Genomic DNA, 20,000 nt, shown 5'->3' with positions numbered 1-20,000 from the left:
GTTGCCAGATATCAAGAGTTCAAATCCCCAAATCAGAGGTTAAAAGAAAACATTATCTTCCCAGTGTTTTGGCTAATCTCTTTAATCTGGCAACCATGCGCACACGCTCGCTCTTCACTGCGACGATGATCTGAAAAACAGAGTTTAGCGATCTCTATGCGAGATGTTCAGCTTAAGGGATAGTTCACCTTCAGTTGCTGGTCCCCATTGACTTACACAGTGTTTTTTTTTTATTCCATGCTATGGAAGTCAATGGGGACCAGGAACTGAAGGTGAACTATCCCTTTAAATGAAAGTGTCGTTCAGCCGGTCTGTGTTCTGTCACCAGATCTCGAATATTTAGTTTGTGATTGTGTTTGCTGAATAAATGCACTTACTCACCCGCTGTGGTTTTAATAGAGAAACATTACTGCAATTTGGAATTATTGGAGTTACTATTAGGAATTTCACTGTTATAATATGTTTTTGTTTGTTTTTTTACCAGTTTTCAGAATGTACACAGAGAGTGCATATCCAAGTATTTGATATTAATTTAATATTTGATAATTAAATAGCCTATAATGATGTAAAATAAACCATGTGTGTGAGTCCACATTCTATTGATTTGTGCTTATTGGTGAAAGTGCAATACCTGCATTAATTTCTCAAATGACAACAATCATTGCAATTATAATTCTAATTCATATATATATGAAGTTTATTTGCAAAAACCAATAACTTTTTTAATTTTTTCAAATTTGTATTTTTCAAAAATCATGTGTTTGTGTTTTATTGTGTTAGTTAGCTGTATTTTTTTGTTATTTTTTAACCTAATCAAAATAACCCAACTGCAGTTTGATTGAGATTAAATGGAATGCAAAATGAAAAAAACATGATTTTTGAAAATTGTTAGGAACGGAGTTATCTGTTTTTGCAAATTAACTCTTCATATTACATATATATATATGATTAGTTTAACCATTATACAGCATGATGAAAATTAGTTTATAACTAGATTAAAACATTTTCGGACATTTATTCGACTGAAACTTGACTAAACAAAAACAGGACAAAGTTGACTTTATAGGATAATAACTAAAGCCTTGTGTGTGAGTCTGAAGAGCAGAAACAGTCCTGATCGACTGAAAACACGCGCGCACACACACACACACACACACTGACTGACAGGAGAATCAGCTGTTGCTATGGTGACAGATAATGTCAGGGTATTTATATTGATCATTTTACAAAGAAACAGCTTTGCATTTACAAATTCATCCTTTAAGCCTCCCATCAATATTTCAAGAACTTCCAAGTCTTTTTATATTCTGACTTCAAGCAGTGAAAGCTTTGTTAAAATATTCCACCTAATTCAACATAAAAACATGCGCTCAGTTGATGCTTTACATTTTTAAGTATAATCAGGTTTGCTGTGATGTCATTTCAACTGGACTGTGAGTGAAGTATTTCTTATACAACAGTTCAGTAAGCAGGTAATTAATATCAGGTATCTTGCGTTTCAGATGAAAACTGGCCGGTAGTTGTGTCTCAGCCGATCAAATCTGAGGACTGGAACTGCTGTATGTTTCTAAAACCTCCGTGTTACACTAAAGGTTTGGTCAAATTACAGTGAACAGCAAAACAAGGGAGAAAAAGTGTGTAGAAAACAGTCAAATACATTTAGAAGAAACATCTAGCAACACAACAAGTATAAATAAATAAATAAAAATATTATCCTAAAATCCTGACGTTGAAAGGAAAGTATGTCAAGTACTTGTATAAATAAATGAAGAAAGAAAGGAAAATAATGCATGAATAAAAAGAAAAAGGAATAAACAAACAAACATGCACAGGAGAATATAGGGTGCCACAACAAAATATATCAGAGAAAAAAAAACACCATTATATAGGATGCCACAATATAAGACATTAGAAAAATAAAAAAATGCTGTTTATGTCCCCAGATTAGCCCAGTAACCCCAGGCATTAATTGACAGAACTGCACACCTGGTTAAGTTAGACCCATAAACTTTATTTGTCAGAATCTCAAAGCCTCTACGTCCCCGAACAATACATTCAGTATTTACATTTGCTGAGAGGAACTGTACAGATATGTTAGTGCATACATGGAAGAAAATGTACACAAACTCATTTCAGACATATTGAAATCTACACACACACACACACACTCACACTCACACTCACACACTCTCTCACACACACATACACACACTCTCACACGCACACACGCACTCTCACACATACACACACGCACACTCACACACTCTCTCACACACACACACACACACACACACGCGCGCGCGCGCATGCAAAGACACACGAACAAACACATACACTCTCACACGCACACACGCACTCTCACACATACACACACGCACACTCACACACTCTCTCACACACACACACACACACACACACGCGCGCGCGCGCATGCAAAGACACACGAACAAACACATACACTCTCACACGCACACACGCACTCTCACACATACACACACGCACACTCACACACTCTCTCACACACACATACACACACATACACACACACACACACACACACTCACACACACACACTCACACACACACACACACACTCACACACACACACTCACACACACACACACACACTCACACACACACACTCACACACACACACACACACTCACACACACACACTCACACACACACACACACACTCACACACACACACTCACACACACACACACACACTCACACACACACACTCACACACACACACACACACTCACACACACACACTCACACACACACACACACACTCACACACACACACTCACACACACACACACACACTCACACACACACACTCACACACACACACACACACTCACACACACACACTCACACACACACACACACACTCACACACACACACTCACACACACACACACACACTCACACACACACACTCACACACACACACACACACTCACACACACACACTCACACACACACACACACACTCACACTCACTCACACACCCTCACACTCACACACTCTCTCACACACACATACACACACATACACACACACACACACACACACACTCTCTCACACGCACTCTCACACACACTCACACTCACACACACACACTCTCACACGCACTCTCACACACACATACACACACACACACTCACGCACACAGCTACAGACAGAGATCCGCTCTCCTCCATTCCTCTCCCTCATCCTTCAGTCTTCATTTCTGTCCTCTTTTCTCTAGTTCCTCTGGTGTTTTACTCATTTATTTTACTCCTCTGTCGTTCCCAAGACGTTCAGAATCTCCCAACATTTCATTCTCTTCTAAACAACTGTCTAACACGCCTGATCTCGTCTGTTTGCCTATAATAAAGAGAAATGGTATTTTTACTCTGAATGTTTAATGACCAATAATCTGGATTTTCAATCCATAAAATAAAGTCCTAAAACAAACTTTAATAAGTCGACACCTAAATCATGATTAAAAATGTATGGCTTTTACTGCACAGATTAATTCTCAGATCTAAGTTTTCTTCTCAGATTCATTTAGAATGGATCAGTTGGAGTTGTGGTGATTTGAGTAAATGTCTGAAGTTAAAAAGATGCAGTACGTCGTTCAGAACAGGATCGACACTATTAAAAATAAAGGTTCCAAATTTGTGATTTTTTTCAAAAATTCAGTTTTTGAAAGAAGCTTTTTTCTTAGTCTGAAGACATTTTTAATAATCTAAAGAAGCTTGTCCAATGGAAAGGTTCATGGATGTTAAAGGTTCTTCATGGAACCATCAATGCCAAAAAAAAGAACCTTTATTTTTATTAATGTTTTGACAACCATAAAATATGTCCAAATATGTTGTTAACAAACATATTTTTTGGAACTATTTTGCCTGTGACATTTATTTTAAGTAAACACCATTTAGATTAGATTTTGTTGTATAATGCAATGATATTCATACATTTGTAAGACTTAGATCTCCAAAGACTAGTTACTGCACTGATTCCTGTAATACACCAATACAATCAGCACTGGGATCATTTATAAACATAATCATATTCTTCTCACACATCCAGTGCATTCATCTTCTCTTTGATTCTCTCTGTTCTCCTCTATAGTGTGTGAGTGCACTGACCGGTGCTCTCTGCTCTCTTATTAAAGCACGTTTCTACTGAATGGCAGATGGGGGAGTTGTGGCCTAATGGTAAGAGAGTCGGACTCGTAACCCAAAGGTTGTGGGTTTGAGTCTTGTACCGGCAGGGATTGTAGGTGGGGGGAGTGAATGTACAGCGCTCTCTCCCACCTTCAATACCACGACTGAGGGGCCCTTGAGCAAGCACCGAACCCCCAACTGCTCCCCGGGTGCCGCAGCATAAATGGCTGCCCACTGCTCCGGGTGTGTGTTCACGGTTTGTGTGTGTTCACTGCTGTGTGTGTGCACTTTGGATGGGTAAATTCAGAGCACTAATTCCGAGTATGGGTCACCATACTTGGCCACATGTCACATCACTCACTCACACACTCATCTAAAACAGTCTCTCTCTCTCTCTCCTGAGCCCATGACAGAAACACAAAGGCATTTTAGTAGTTACAGAATGACTGGAAAATACCTACACCAGTTTATAATGAGATGCTGTGGAGAGCATTCACAGTTTGACATTTCAGTGTAAAGGCATGAAGGACGCACAGCGTGGTGCATGTCATGGAGACGTTAGTCTAAGCATAAATGTTGGAGTGATAATGCATGCCAGTTGGGATTTTCATGCAGATTTACCTCAATCCTCATTAACTTATAATCTTTTAAAGGGACAGTTCAGGCCAAAGTGAAAATGATGTTGTCATTTACTCACAAACATGCATTTTCAAACAATTTGCATCTTGATACGGCATATTTAAATGTACATGAATGAGATTTAAGAGTTTTTACTCCATGTCCATTTAGCCAGTTAGCTTTGAGGTCACCTACACTACTGTTTGGGCTGTGTTTTTTTTATATCAATGTTACAATGTTACTAGATTGTTACAAAATATTTCTATTTCAAATAAATGCTGTTCTTTTGAACTTTCTGTTCATCTGTGAAGCCTGAAAAATAAAATGTATCACAGTTTCCACAAAAATATTGTGCAGCACGACTGTGTTCAACATTGATAATAATCAGAAATGTTTGTTGAGCAGCAGATCAGCATATTATACTGATTTCTGAAGATCATGTGACACTGAAGACTGGAGTAATGATGCTGAAAATACAGCTGCGCATCACAGAAATACATTACATTATAACAGATGTTCACATAGAAAACAGCTATCATGTGACACTGAAGACTGGAGGAATGATGCTGAAAATACAGCTGCGCATCACAGATATACATTACACTTTAACAGAGATTCACATAGAAAACAGCCGTTTGAAATTGTTATAATATTTCAAAAAAATGTTTGTATTTCTTGCATATTTAAAATTAGTATTATGATACTTTTTGATACCTTTTGGGTGATTTTTTAACATTTTTGAAGTTGCATTAACTCTTCTGAATTAACAGTATGGAGAAGAACAGCCAAAGACCGACATTCAGCAAAATAATGACATGAAGGTCAGTACATTATGACAATTTTCATTTTTTGGGTGGAACTGTCCCTTTAAGGGTTGAAAGAATACAAAAATTGTATCAGAGAGGGAAACGATGAACTGAAAACAAGAATGAAACACAAGGATTGACAGTAATCCAATCACACAGGCTTTATATCTGTAGCACGACTGTGTCGGGCATCATGCTTTAAACAAACACGCCGAGTGAGAGAGAGAGAGAAACAACGACACAAAAGAAACCGGACGATGGCAAATGAGGAAAACCAGAGGTCAGAGGAAGGGTCAAGACAAATCTGCGTATTCAGGTGGGGACAATGGCGAAGACACGTCAGATATATGACACACTTTATAAAGTTCAGATATATCACACACACACCGGCCAAGAACAGTGTCTTAGCTGGACTAAAACATCAGCAATAGCATTATTTTTTTCTCCATAATAAATTACAGCCACTAAACATTCATCGAACGACAGCGTTCTCCATTTGTTTTCTTTTTTAATCCATGCATTTACAGTATAAGGCATTAACCAAACAGAGTCACAACAGCATAGAAATCAGGGTCAAGGAAGAAGCTATGCTCAAACCAAAAGGCAAAATTTGGTGGGAACTTGAGACGATCGATATCTGCAACGTCACTGTACCTTATCGACCGGCGGATGGACGAACGAAATTGATTTTCTGAGGTAGACAATGCAGGAATATTTCATTCTCCTTGCTCAAGATCATCCTATACTCTGGTGTATGAAGTGACTCTCTTTGAACGTTAAATTAAAAGGTCCTTTTTCACGCTGATCTGCATAGCCGCCTGTCCAAGTGCACTTAAATGGCACCATCCATCTCTTCTCCTCTCGCTCTGCGCTATTACTGCTATTTTAAGGGACTTAATGATCTGTCTGCGTAGCGATTACTCTTCACATCTGTGGGTCTAACCGGAAAATGCTGAATGCTCGATTTCAGTCTTCTGGGGTTTATTTTACTGTATGATCTGAAAATGTTCATGTTTAATGATTAGCTAATATTTCACCGAACCCAACTGATTGACAATATCGTCACAGAAAGTCCAGACGATGAGGTTTCGCTTCAGTATGATTCAGTGTCTTTGTTCTCCGTTTACTGTGGCGCTTTAATGTTCAAGAATGTCTAATGATTCACATGTCCAGAAATCGTAACTATAAACATCCGAAAGGTAAAGTCTGAGCGACATTTCGGGTTTCTGTACAGTGTGTAACAGTGGAGATAAAGTGTGGGTGCAGGTCTAAGACTAAAGATCCACTTATGTGAGGAAAAAGGGAGAAAACGGGTCTGGAATCATGAAGAAGGCATTTGAAGGACAGAGAAATCACGTTCCTCGAGACGAGACGAATGAGGCTTCCAGGAGTCTCCCGTTTTGCCTTCGGGATCTCAGTAGCACTTTAGTTTGTCGCTGTCTTGTAAACGCTGAACAAATGTCCTGGTTCGGCAGCGTTTCTGCCTCTATAGTGTCCGAATGGCCACGGGGTACAGCAAGGACATGTGCTCGGCCCCTTTGATTGGTAGTTTGCGGCTGGAGTAGAAGTGGATGATCTCGGGAACGCTGTCGAACAGGCAGCTGTTCTGACCCAGTACGTACTTGTTGTCTTTGGTCCTGGAGAGCTTCATGTGCATGAAGCCTTGACTGCTCCTGGAGGGAGAGAGAAGAGAAGAGGACACGTAGATTAAGATGGAGAGCAGGGAGCGTTTAATAAAGGTAGAGGAGCAGAGAGAGGGAGGTTAATGGGAAGAGGGGAAGAAAACAACCTGTGATTAGTTGTCAGACAGCAGCAGTTCATTGGCAAACACGTCACGCATGGCAGTGAAATGTAGGGCTGGAGACCGGCGAGCTTTAATGAGCGCAGCAGTACTGCCTTTTAAATGCTGTCGGCTATCACTGGGGCTCTGAATGCAAAGCAAATGAAAAGCCAAGGATGGAGGGAAGCCACACACCTCAGGCTGATGTTTTGAGGTGTTGCTTTGGTGGTAAAGACTGTGTGCTGTTATCAGTACTGCTGATTATTACTCTTACTAACGGTTGAGGCTTTAAACAAAGGCCTTATCCTAAGTGCTAAAGTGAGTCATATCTAGAGACTATTAGAACAGAGTATTATAGAGATTTGAGGCTCTTTTGATTTGGACTATCAAGTGACCACTTAACACCAGCCCAGAATACACTAGAAACCCCCCCCAAATCACTTTATCAACCGCACAGCAACGCTCTGGCAACCACCAGCAATTCAGCATGCAAAAACTACAACATGTAAAAATTAAAAAATAAAATAAAATAAATAAATAAATAAATAAAACTAAAACTGGGTAAAATAAAATAAAAAAATGCAAAAATAAAATGTAATTAAAATATAAAATAAATAAAAGCAAAATAAACAAGTAAAAAGTCAAATAAAATAATAGATAAAATAAAAACAAAATACAATAAAAAAAGTAAAATAAGCAAAATCAAGCTCAAGTTCGCACATTTAAAAACCACAAATGTTGCACCAAAGTGCTGTAAAATTCAATAAAACTAAATAATATATAATATAAAAATAATATAAAATAAAAATAAAGAATAACATAAAATATACAAGTAAAATCAAAATGCAATAAAATTAAAAATAATATAAGAACAAAATGCAATAAAATATAAAAAATAGATAACAAATATATAAAAAATTAAATATATATTTTTAAAATTCAAATAAAATGATAAAAAATAAATAAATAATAATGATGATAATAATAATGATGATAATAATCATCATAATGATAATAATAATAATAATAATCATAAATGTCCCCAATTATTGTCTCATAAAACCATTTGGATGTACTGGGCCATAAACTGCAGGCAGATTGTCCATAACTGCAATGTTTAATGACTGGGTTATCTTTAGAGAAAAGGATGGAAAACTAAATGAAGTTGCTTTGGTATTTAGTAGATGCTTTTCACCTAATGAGGCTTACATCACATTAACTGCATCACCCTGAAGCTGAAGCTGTGTCTCTGCAGCCTTATTCTCACACTAAGAGAAAGAAAGAGTCCAGACACACACTCGTCCACTCTTCACACGGCACTTAATTACATTAGCAAAGGCTGCGATCTCACTAGTGATGAAAAATGAAAGATAATGTGCCTACGAACCGTACAGAGAGAACGGTAAATGACTAAATGTGATGTTAAATTTAGCCCAACACACCACATGATTTACTGCACAGTGCAGACGAGCGAGTTTTATACGGTAAGACGGGCCGTTTTCAGCTCATTCTCTATGGTTCATGCAAGGGATTGTGGGATTGAAACCAATGCTGTGAGGTGAAGCGTTTCTGTGAGAGTTTAATGGAAAACTGTGAAACGATTTTGATAAAAAATATTCACAAACATGTTAAACAGCTCCCAGAAATGCTATTAAATAATAGATTTAAAAACTCTGTTGACTCCTAATAATAACTTGCATCAATAAATCATTAACAAGCATTATATAATGCTTAACAGATCATTAGTTAATATATACTCAAATAGCTACAAACATGAGATAATGTGCTCCTAAATGTTTACCAATGAACTTATTGAACATTACATAATGATTAATTACAGTAATGAACATTAAAATTCTTGCAAATGCTATTAAACTTCTGATTCATATATGATCATGTATTTTATATAAAAATATAAATACAAAATTAACTAGCAAACATTTAAAACATTTGTAAGCACATTATATCGTATTTGTAATTATTTGTATATCATTTGTATAGCATCAAATTATGCATCTCTCTCTCTCTCTCTATATATATATATATAAAAATGAAAGTCCACTAGTCTCTAGTAAGAACATCCTTCAATCAGAGTAATTATCTTTGCTATCATTAAATATAAATCAACTCCTCCATCTCTTCCACCCATCTTGGTTTAGGACTCCCGTTGCTCTCCGGCTGATTAGCTGCCTGTCATTAACGACTCTTCATCATCATTAGAGAGATGAGAAAACACTGGAGCCGCACGAACCCCTGAGAGCCTTCAGCACGACACAAACACTGACAAACACACAAACCACACACAAACACCGCAGCTAAAAGCAGCTAAAAGCCCAGACAAAGAGTGTGTCATCAATCGCTCATCCAACACACACACACACACACACACACACTAACACACTCTCTCTCTCTCACACACACACACAAGAACACACACACACACACACACACTCACTCACTCACTCACTCACTCACACACACACTCACACACTCACACACTCACACACACACACACACACACACACACACACACACACACACACACACACACACACACACTCACACACACATTCACACACTCACTCACATTCACTCACATTCACTCACTCACTCACTCACATTCACTCACACACACACTCACTCACATTCACTCACACACACACTCACTCACATTCACTCACTCACACACTCACTCACATTCACTCACATTCACTCACTCACACCCACACACTCACACCCTCACACACACTCACCCACTCTCACTCTCACACACACACACTCACACACTCTCACTCTCACACATACTCACACCCGTACCCTCACACACTCTCTCTCACACACACACACACACACACACACACACTCACACACACACACACACACTCACACTCACACTCACACACACACACACTCACACACACACACAGAGACAATATTTTAATACTATATTTAAGATATTTTCAATGACAAAATGTTTTAATTTTTAATTACAAAAAGTAAAACAATGCAGTTGTATTTTGAAATATTTTAATTAATCTAGGGCTGTAACTAATGATTATTTTGGTAATCACGTGATCTACTGATTATTTTGATAATTGAGTAATCTGATATTTTTTAGTAACACAAATAAACCTAAGTGAAAACCAGGCTTTAGTATGACTATTTATATATAAACTAACGATGAGGCAATAATAATGGGCTCAAATAAAATATCAAAACCAAGTAATTACATGGTTTTATTGAACAACACTTAAAATACATAATGTAATATGCCTATATATAATATGAACATAACCAAGTTAAGTACATTATACCTGCAGAGGGCGCCAACGGCCTGGTGACGTTTCACTTTACAGCGTGATTAAACCATGTTTAAATCCATTAAATTGTAATATTTGGGCACATGCAAACTTTTATTTTGAATGTACGCTATGTACAATAAATGGCATATTTAGAAATAGGTCGATGTATTCTCCTGTGTTGGCAAAGGTTTATAAATGATTTACGTTACAAATCTAGTGAGATAATGCACACAGTTTTCCCAGATGAACGTTAAGCAATTCAAATTCACAGCATATGCGGAGGAAGAGTTTAGCCCCTTTCACACATACAGTACTGGTAAATTACCGGTAAGTTACCATTAAGAGATCATGTGTAAACAGGACCTTTTCAAAAATCCCGAAATTTGTTCTAGCAATCATATCGTTCTTATGGAGATGACATGATTACTCTGAGCTGTTTACAAAGCTCCGCTGCTTTTTAGTTTTCCTACAGTATATAAATATACGCTAGATGGACATCTTTGACCATTGCGCCTCGCAGCTTTTTCAACATGTCGCGCTTCTCCATTCATCAGGGCTGCGACTCTGCAGTTGGATACTATTATGCGTATCTCGTGTTTATAAGTCTGATTGGCTAGTAATGTTAGCTTGGTTGAGAGTGAAAGCTGTGCTCCTCTCATACCATTGGTAACCGAACTCATGAACTCGAAAGTGATATCAACAAGTTATTTTTTTTAAATGTAGGATTATTTTTTTCCACAGCCAAACGCTGCACGCCAGAGATCCGGCGCCGGAGAACTTTAAGCCCTTATCATTATTTGCCCTTTTAATCCAAGGATTCATTTCACTTTATGGATCGGAAAGCTTCACTGCGGTTCATGACAATGTCTCGAATGTTCACTGATATGATTCACAGTGTGCATGTATATGTGAATATATATATCACTACATTCACAGCATTCGGCTCATTAACTGCATGAGTCACGTGTCGCTTGGAACCATAAGATTATACTTTTAATTTTGTCCCTTTCTTTAAATGACTGTTCTGGGTTCAGTACAAGTTAAGAACTTGCAAAACATTCATATATATTTCTATTTCTAACATTACTTGCATTTCACCCAGAACATGTCTTTAAAATACCGTCTTCATTAACATGCAGAGCAAAGCCTCAGATGTTAATTAAACCTGAGTAGATTGATGTTTTAGAGAGCTAACTCTGTGGAAGCTGACCTTTATTGTACATGAGATGAGCAGTAAATGCATATGAGAGCTGGGTTAGATCATGTGTGTTTAAATTACAGGCCCAAAGAGTGTGTTTGAGCAGAGAGCCGTTCTCCGTTCGCTTACAGCACTCGCGGACCTGCTGCGAATGCACATTAACATGCTGCTAATTCATAAACTTTTACTCTCCCTCCATTCAGAGGAGATTTATTTCACTCCCTTCAGCCATTGTCTCTCCTTCTCCATCCATAAAGCAGGTTACTGCTAAAGCCTCTTTGCTTTTTAAGATCTTTAAGAGACTGGACTCATCCATATCACTTACGCTCCGCACTGAACCACAAATCACCTGCAGATGCCATTTATAGAGCATCATGCAAAGACTTAGATATGAAAAATAATCCTAAACCAGTGACAAAAAAGGGGGATATTTTCCCCTTTAAAATGATTTCCAGGGACACATTTTCTAACCTTAGTAAAGAAGATGTGTCATCTTTCATGCAAATTAATAAATGTATTCAATCAATGCAATTGACTCATCCATATCACTTACGCTCCGCACTGAACCACAAATCACCTAAAGATACCATTTATAGAGCATCATGCAAAGACTTAGATATGAAAAATAATCCTAAACCAGTGACAAAAAAGGGGGATATTTTGCCCTTTAAAATGATTTCCAGGGACACATTTTCTAACCTTAGTAAAGAAGATGTGTCATCTTTCATGCAAATTAATAAATGTATTCAATCAATGCAATTAGAGAATAATAAGACACTATAGGGCTGATACCAATCAAATGAAATCAATGTCACCAAAATCCATCTTTGCATTGCAGAAGTTGCACAGAAGCTGCATCTGAAGTGGCTTTTTATGCATTTTATGTATCTATGCAGCTCAGAGATGTAATGAATGCATTTACATTGCAGTTACAATTAAATAAATAATGTTAGGAGAGTACTGTGTTAAATATAAAATATGCTGAATATAGAACTATGAAATGATGCTTTAAATATGAAAGTAAAACCGCCAGTAGGTGGCGACAAGTCACTGTCTTAAGTTACCACTCATTCAATTCGATTCATTCAATCGGCTGATTCACTCAGGAATGAAGCAAAGTGACTTGCTGATTTCAGAACCGGATACTACAATATTACTCTTACTATTTATGCCATAAAAAAGATATGTTAAAAATAGTAAGAGTAGTATACTAGTCTGCAGTTTTGAATTTAGGCTTATTGAATCATTGATTCACTCACGTATTTATTCAGTTCATTTATTTATTTGTTTGCTTATTTATTTATTGTATTTATTCAATATATAAATTTAATTTATTCATATTTATTTGTTTGTTTATTCATTCAATATTCACTGTATTCAACGTATTCATTTCATTTATTTGTTTTGTATTTATTTAGTCACTGTATTTATTTATTCAAAATATAAATTACATGTATTCATTATTTAATGCATTCATTCATTTATTCGTGTATTTACTCTCTGTATTCTCTCTTTCTCAATTTGTTCAAAAACAATGATTCAGGAATGAAACATCACTGTGTTGAACGGCGACGCAACGATTGACAAAATAGAGCAAAACAGGCCAAATTGACAATATTGTGTATAAAATGTATGTCACTTAATCTTAACTTAAACATAATATTAACATTTTTATTTATTTGTTATATACTACTGTCTTAAGAATAATATATTTACCTAAAAATGAGGATAAATGAGCGTTGGGCTCAAGCCTGTGCCGGCAGACCGAGTATTTCAAAAACCGGACTAATGGCCACGCTACATTCAATACAAAAAGCACAAATAAAGGCAGTTCAGTTGAATTAAAATGCACTATTTGTGTGCTTTTGTTAATTAGAGCATCATCTCATTAGCTTAGTAACATGTTAAGGATTCATAGATGAACCAAACAATGAAAGAGAGGTTTTATGGTCAGGTGGCTCATGTGCTCAGTGATGCTGCGCACAGACAGGAGCGTTTCATAGCGTCATTAATATTTCAGCACACTCAGACGCGAGTCATTTGCATGTAAGAGTCTCTGTGGACGGACTGTGTGGAAAGTCTCAAAGCTTTCTACATGCTGTCAGCTCTGCTTTAGCACAACACTCGTGGAGAGAAACACGGTCTCCTCGACTCTCACTGCTTCTGTGTTTAGACTTGTTCTCATGGCACTGAATAAATGATTCAGTCCAAAATAAGATTTACTGGGTATTAAAGACATGCTCCAGGATTAATACAAAGTAAACTCAACTGACAGCTGCTGATCACCACAGAAAATGATTTTAACTAGCCCTCAGTTTAGACTTTGTGGTTACGTTTAGGCCCCACTACTAAAATTATCATATAGATAACATTACAGCTCAGATAATACATTTATGCATGGGGAAAATAAATAAATAAACAAATAAAAGATCAAATAAAAAGCCAAAGTGCATTAATAAAAACCAGGGTTGTACACCATTTACAATAAACTAATTTCCTAAATTCTATATACGAGCAATATCACATGAGTAGCAGTGCGATATGGCTGTAGAAAGCATTAGTTTGAATGTCCGCGGAGGAAAGCGATATCTTTGTCATACTATCTTTCATCTGTTAAGGGTGATTTCTGATGACAGCGCTGCTCCGTGTGTTTGTTAACTGTGTCTTGCAAGCTGTTGCTAAAAGTAAAAATAACTTTCTGATTTACAACCCTGTTTCAGTCACTTTCAATATAAAAGTCTTTACTGCGGACTCACTCAGAAAAACAGTTGCCATCTAATGGCGGAATAATGAAATTAAAATCACCATCACGAACACACACACTGTTTCCTAATACTATTATTAAATACTACTATTTATATAAAACATTATTTATTGAATAATCATATTTAATAAACAACAACAACAGCCATCATAAAGGTTGCTAGGTGATTCAGTCAAAAGCACAAAGGCAGCGCTCTGATAAACAGCATTGAAGTTATATACAATATAATGTTATGAGACTTTGCCCTCAGCCAAAACTATTTGCTCTGGAACAAAAAATAGATTAATGAGACCAAAGACTGCCCGTGAGATTTACCCCAAATTAATTATATCTCATGTTTAACCACTACAGAGACATCAGAGCCAGCGGTGATTTCCAGAAGATCTGTCTGAGGTGAGGCTGCTCTCGGCGGGTTCATGAGCGCTGAACAGCCGCTGACGCCCTGGTGCTCATTTTCAAATAGACGTTATATTTCAGTATATATTCAGACGTTGAAATTCAGTAAATTCAAATTCACATTAATGAGCAGAAATGGAGGCAATTTAAATTACATTACATTAAGGCAATTTACAGCTCAAATCACACACACGCGTGTGCATAAATACACAATGAGCTTGAGTAGACTGAGTTCCTGAACGTCACAAATCACAGGATCTGCTCTAAAACACACAAACCTGCTGATCCCTCAGCGGACGTCTCCCCTGCACTCACTGCACTAGACCTTCACATCAGTGCGTCCTGAACTCTCCGTGAGTCCCGTCTGAGCTGATGAGAGGCGACCGCTCTAAAGGTGAGGGAGTCACGTCATGCTCACATTGGCTTTGTGAAATGTCAGCCGGAGCAGTGCAGTCAGAGGAGCTTCACATGAGCATCAGCCCACATTAACTCCAGCCGCGGCGGGGAAAAGGTTAGCATGAAGGACTGACAGAGACCGCACACGTGTGAAGGGGTCAGAGGTCACGTGAGAGAAATCACACGTCAGCAGGAGCGACTGACCTCACAAACCTGAGAAAGACGCTTGAGACCTGACTCTGCGAAGAGCGGCTTTATTATTATTATTGACCTTCATGCTGCTTTCACTGACAGGAAGTGATGCAGGGAATAAAAGATAATCATAAAATAAATGTTTTCTTCTTTTTCAGCTAACTACCAAAAAACATTTCTCATTTTCATTTAACTAAAACTGAAATTAAAATGAATAAAAACTACATAGACATGTTTAAAAAACAGTAGGAGTAAAGTCTGATGACAAACTTAAGCTTGAATTTTAGTAACATTTTAACACATTGTTAACATGTTTTAGCATGTTTTAACACATTGTTAGCATGTTAGCATATTTTAACACATTGTTAACATGTTTTAACATATTGTTAGCATGTTTTAGCATGTTTTAACACATTGTTAGCATGTTTTAGCATGTTTTAACACATTGTTAGCATTTTTTAGCATGTTTTAACACATTGTTAACATGTTTTAGCATGTTTAACACATTGTTAGCATGTATTAGCATGTTTTAACACATTGTTAGCATGTTTTAACATGTTTTAACACATTGTTAGCATTTTTTAGCATGTTTTAACACATTGCTAAACTGATGTTTTGCCAAAAGCCCCTGATCTTTTTGAAGATATACCATTCACTTCACAAATAAAATATTTATAAAAATGTTAATTTGTTCTCCAAGTACTAAATCCATCTGTCTGTGAGGAAAAGCAGTGTGCGCTGCTGGCTGTGTCTTCTGTATCGTAATGTCTGTGTTGCAAACATTCAAATCACAGAAGCACTGGGATAAAAGTTTATAGTTCAGATTAAAAGACCGTTGTCTACCGTAGCGATCAAATAGATTAAATCACCTTTTCATGGTGACTTGACGGTCCAAATAAAGATCGTATCAATTACAACGTAACGCCAGCAGGTGGCGACAAGTGACTTAAAAAAGAGATTCGTTAAAAAACAGAGCTAAGCCCCTTATTTCTCTAAACCCTAGCAACGCCCCTGTTGATCACATATTTCTAACAAGATTTAACACATTGCTAGCATGTTTTAACCAAATGCTAGCATGTTTTCACATGTTGCTAACATGTTTCTAGTATTTAACACTTTGCTAGCATGCTTCTAGTATGTTTTAGCACATTGCTAAAGTTATCATTGCTGCTAACACATCTCCAACATACTTTAACACATTGATAACTTATTTCTAACATGATTTAACACATTGCTTGCACGTTTAAACAAGATGTTAACATGTTTTAGCACTTTGCTAACATGTTTCTAGTATGTTTTAGCACACTGCTAAGAAGAGTTATCATGTTGCAAAACATTGTCAGCATGTTTTAACAGGTCTCTAACGTTTTAGCAAATTGCTAACATGTTTTAGCATGTTTATAACTAGATTTAACTCATTGCTAACACCTTTTAACGTGCTGCTAGAATGATGTAGCAATCAAAACTTGTTTTTTTATTATTTATTTCAGCTAGTGCACAAAGAAACATTTCTCATTTTCAATTAGTTTAACTTGATACACTACCTAAAACTAAAACTGAAATAAAAATGAATAAAAACTATACAGACTACATAGTCTAGACTTTGCAGTGATCCTAAAATAACACTGATATTTACCCATGTAAACAAATACACATGTACGTAACTACACAAAAGCCAATTGTGCATGAGGTTTTCACTTTTCTTTGGTGAAATATTACTTTGAAACATATGTATAATTGCGTAAACTAACTGAATGGGTGTGTGTGTGTATAAGAGCTCACTGTTAGTGACTGTAGTGTGTGTGTGTGTGTGTGTGTGTGTGTGTGTGTGAGACGGTGAGCTTCTTACTTGAGCGAGAGCGAGAAGTCGTTCTTACTAGTCTCACTGTTTCTCACCAGGTAACTGGCCTCTTTACACAAGCGCAGCAGAGCCTCGGCATCCGTTCGGCTGATGGCTCCGTGATACCAGCTGTGAAGCAGACAGAACGAGACGCGAGTGAAGAAGAGCGCCAGAGCCGTTATGAAGCGTCTGCCGTGTGTTTGACTCACAACTGGCTCTCCAGAGGCATGGACGGGTCGATGCGCTCGCCCACGCTCGGCCCGCTGGGCTCCACAGAGCTCATCTTAGTGCTGACCAGACAGCCGCTTGAGTGCCGCTGCAGAGGACGACACTTCAGGTCCTTAGTGGGAGACATGTGGGACTTCTCCACGCCGTCAAACTGCACTGTAACAGGAGAAGCACAGCACATGTTAGAAGTACACCACTGATGACATGTCTCACACGTAGCTTTGATTTCCGTCTCTTTTCTCATATAATAAAATGATTTGAGCTTGAAACAACATTTAATGTCCATTATTTAGTAGCCATTTTTTAAAGCTGAATATTGTCTAGTTATTACAAAATATTATAAAAATAAATGAAGTTATTCTAATAATTTTTAAATATTTTTCTTAAACATTTTTTTAAATAATTATGTTATTCTAAATATTTTAAATCATTATATTAAATCAAATTGTATATTGTATTAATTGTGTAAATATACATTATCAAATTCACTTTAAAATAAAGTTTAACCCCCCAAAAAATTATAAATAAAAATGTTTTTGTTTTTGTAACTATTTCTGTAATTGCAACGATTACAGTGGGTGTAGAAGAGAATCAGCCTCCTTTAAAATGATCACATTTTGTTGCTTTGCAGCCTGAAATGAAGACAGTTTTTGTTTTATCCAGCTGTATTACTCAGTGCAACTTTTAACATCCAAGTGAAAGATAAAACACCAACATGACAGAAAAAAAATAAAAATAAATCGCTGAGATGGAGTTGCAATAACTGTATAATTATACTGAAACATGACACCTTAAAACGTAACCCGTTTTTTCATTTTTTTTATATTTTTATTTAATTTTGCATTTCTAACCATTTCTGTAATTGTAATAATCCGGTTGGAGGTCGTCCTTGTGTTAATAAAAAATGATAATAAAAAAGGAACATGTTCAAATGAAATCCGCAAGTGACCTGTAATTCCTCGAGCATGTCACTGCTCTCCAGAAATAGTTTCTGAAGAAAATTCCCAGCATGACCTTGTACGACTAGCAGTCCATACAGTGAGCTTTGTGTTTTATTGAGCAGAAACTCCCTGCAGGCCGTAACTCAAGCCAATGAAGTCTATGTGAGCGCCGGAGGGATTGAAGCTCATCCTGCATGTAACGAGAGGAGCTGCGGACGAGCGAGACACTTCATAAAACAACTGGATGAGGAACGATCAGGGCTCAGGCAGGGAGCTGCTCACCGGTGATCGAAAATGCACACAGACCCAATACACAGAAAGAAGAATTGTAAAGCGCTGCTGTTTCACATCACCGTACAAACACTGCAGCTTCAGCTGGACCGTAAAGTCATTTAATTATTCATTCTTTTTTTTTTTATGCAATATTTGGGCATTTTGACATGTCAGTCAATAACCACGTCTGACTTATCCATAGATAATCTACATGAGATTTAAATACTGAGTAGTGAAATATAAATATAAAAATTACTATACAGTAGGCCTATATATATATATATATAAAGAGAGAGAGAGAGATAGAGAGATACCTATATAAAATTATTAAAAATAAAAATATATTATAAATAAATGAAAACTATCATTTAAATTGCTTTGTCAATTTATTACATTTTTCAAAAATGTAAAATTCAAATATTCAAAAATATTGGGGTCCTGATCAAGAGTCTATTTTGTGAGAATAACCAGCCGACTGTACATTATCCCTTACTTATGTTAACTTTACTGTGAAATTGAGTAGTGAATTATTGTAACTATATTATATGATAATAAATATATAATATAATACAATTAATAAATAATAAAACAATCAATTAAATCAAATTCATATGAATTAAATAGTAATATTAAAATTAATAACGTTAGCATAAATCTATTAATACAAATTAATTAATAATAACAATTAATAAAAAGTAATATATTATGAAATACTAAATATTATATAGCCGCTGAAAAGAAAGAAAGAAAGACTAGCAAGCAAAAAAGAGCAAGTATTGTGTTTAAATGGCATTTTAGAATATGGAAACCTTACATCAGCAGATCGACGAGATCAGCATAATCAATCACTGATGCCTTATCTGTGTCTATAAACACGTTTTGATTTACAAAAGAAGAAAGTAAGTCGGGCCCAGACTATTAGTCCCACGAGATACAGAGGTCACAGAGGTCACGGGGGTCACGGCGGTCACAGAGGTCACAGGATGTAGTTGTAGTGAGAGAGCTCATGTTTCTGATGGATGACTCTGCAGCCTCGAGCATCAGTAACAGACGAGCGTCAGATTTACGCACACACACACACACACACACGCATACACACACAC

General features: G+C 36.8%; 1 protein-coding gene across 3 annotated transcripts in view; it reads right to left on the bottom strand.

The window, feature by feature from the left end:
- Positions 1 to 5,482: 5,482 nt before the first annotated feature.
- LOC107599765 (SH2 domain-containing adapter protein F-like) overlaps positions 5,483 to 20,000 on the bottom strand; it is a 107,773-nt gene continuing 93,255 nt past the window's right edge. For 2 of the 3 annotated variants that reach the window (XM_016291455.1, XM_016291456.1), the window contains 3 exons: positions 17,665 to 17,839; positions 17,465 to 17,584; positions 5,484 to 7,260 (listed from right to left, as the gene is read on the bottom strand). In XM_016291455.1, the coding sequence (XP_016146941.1) occupies positions 7,074 to 7,260; positions 17,465 to 17,584; positions 17,665 to 17,839 (482 nt within the window). In that variant the 3' untranslated portion in view covers positions 5,484 to 7,073. Of the gene's footprint in view, positions 7,261 to 17,464; positions 17,585 to 17,664; positions 17,840 to 20,000 lie in introns of all 3 variants that reach the window. The other variant, XM_016291454.1, reaches the window with a different exon arrangement.

The sequence above is a fragment of the Sinocyclocheilus grahami genome, unplaced genomic scaffold, assembly GCF_001515645.1.
Source record: "Sinocyclocheilus grahami isolate Dianchi unplaced genomic scaffold, SAMN03320097.WGS_v1.1 scaffold271.1, whole genome shotgun sequence".
Taxonomy (NCBI): Eukaryota; Metazoa; Chordata; class Actinopteri; order Cypriniformes; family Cyprinidae; genus Sinocyclocheilus; species Sinocyclocheilus grahami.
This window is presented reverse-complemented; position numbering and strand designations above follow the sequence as displayed.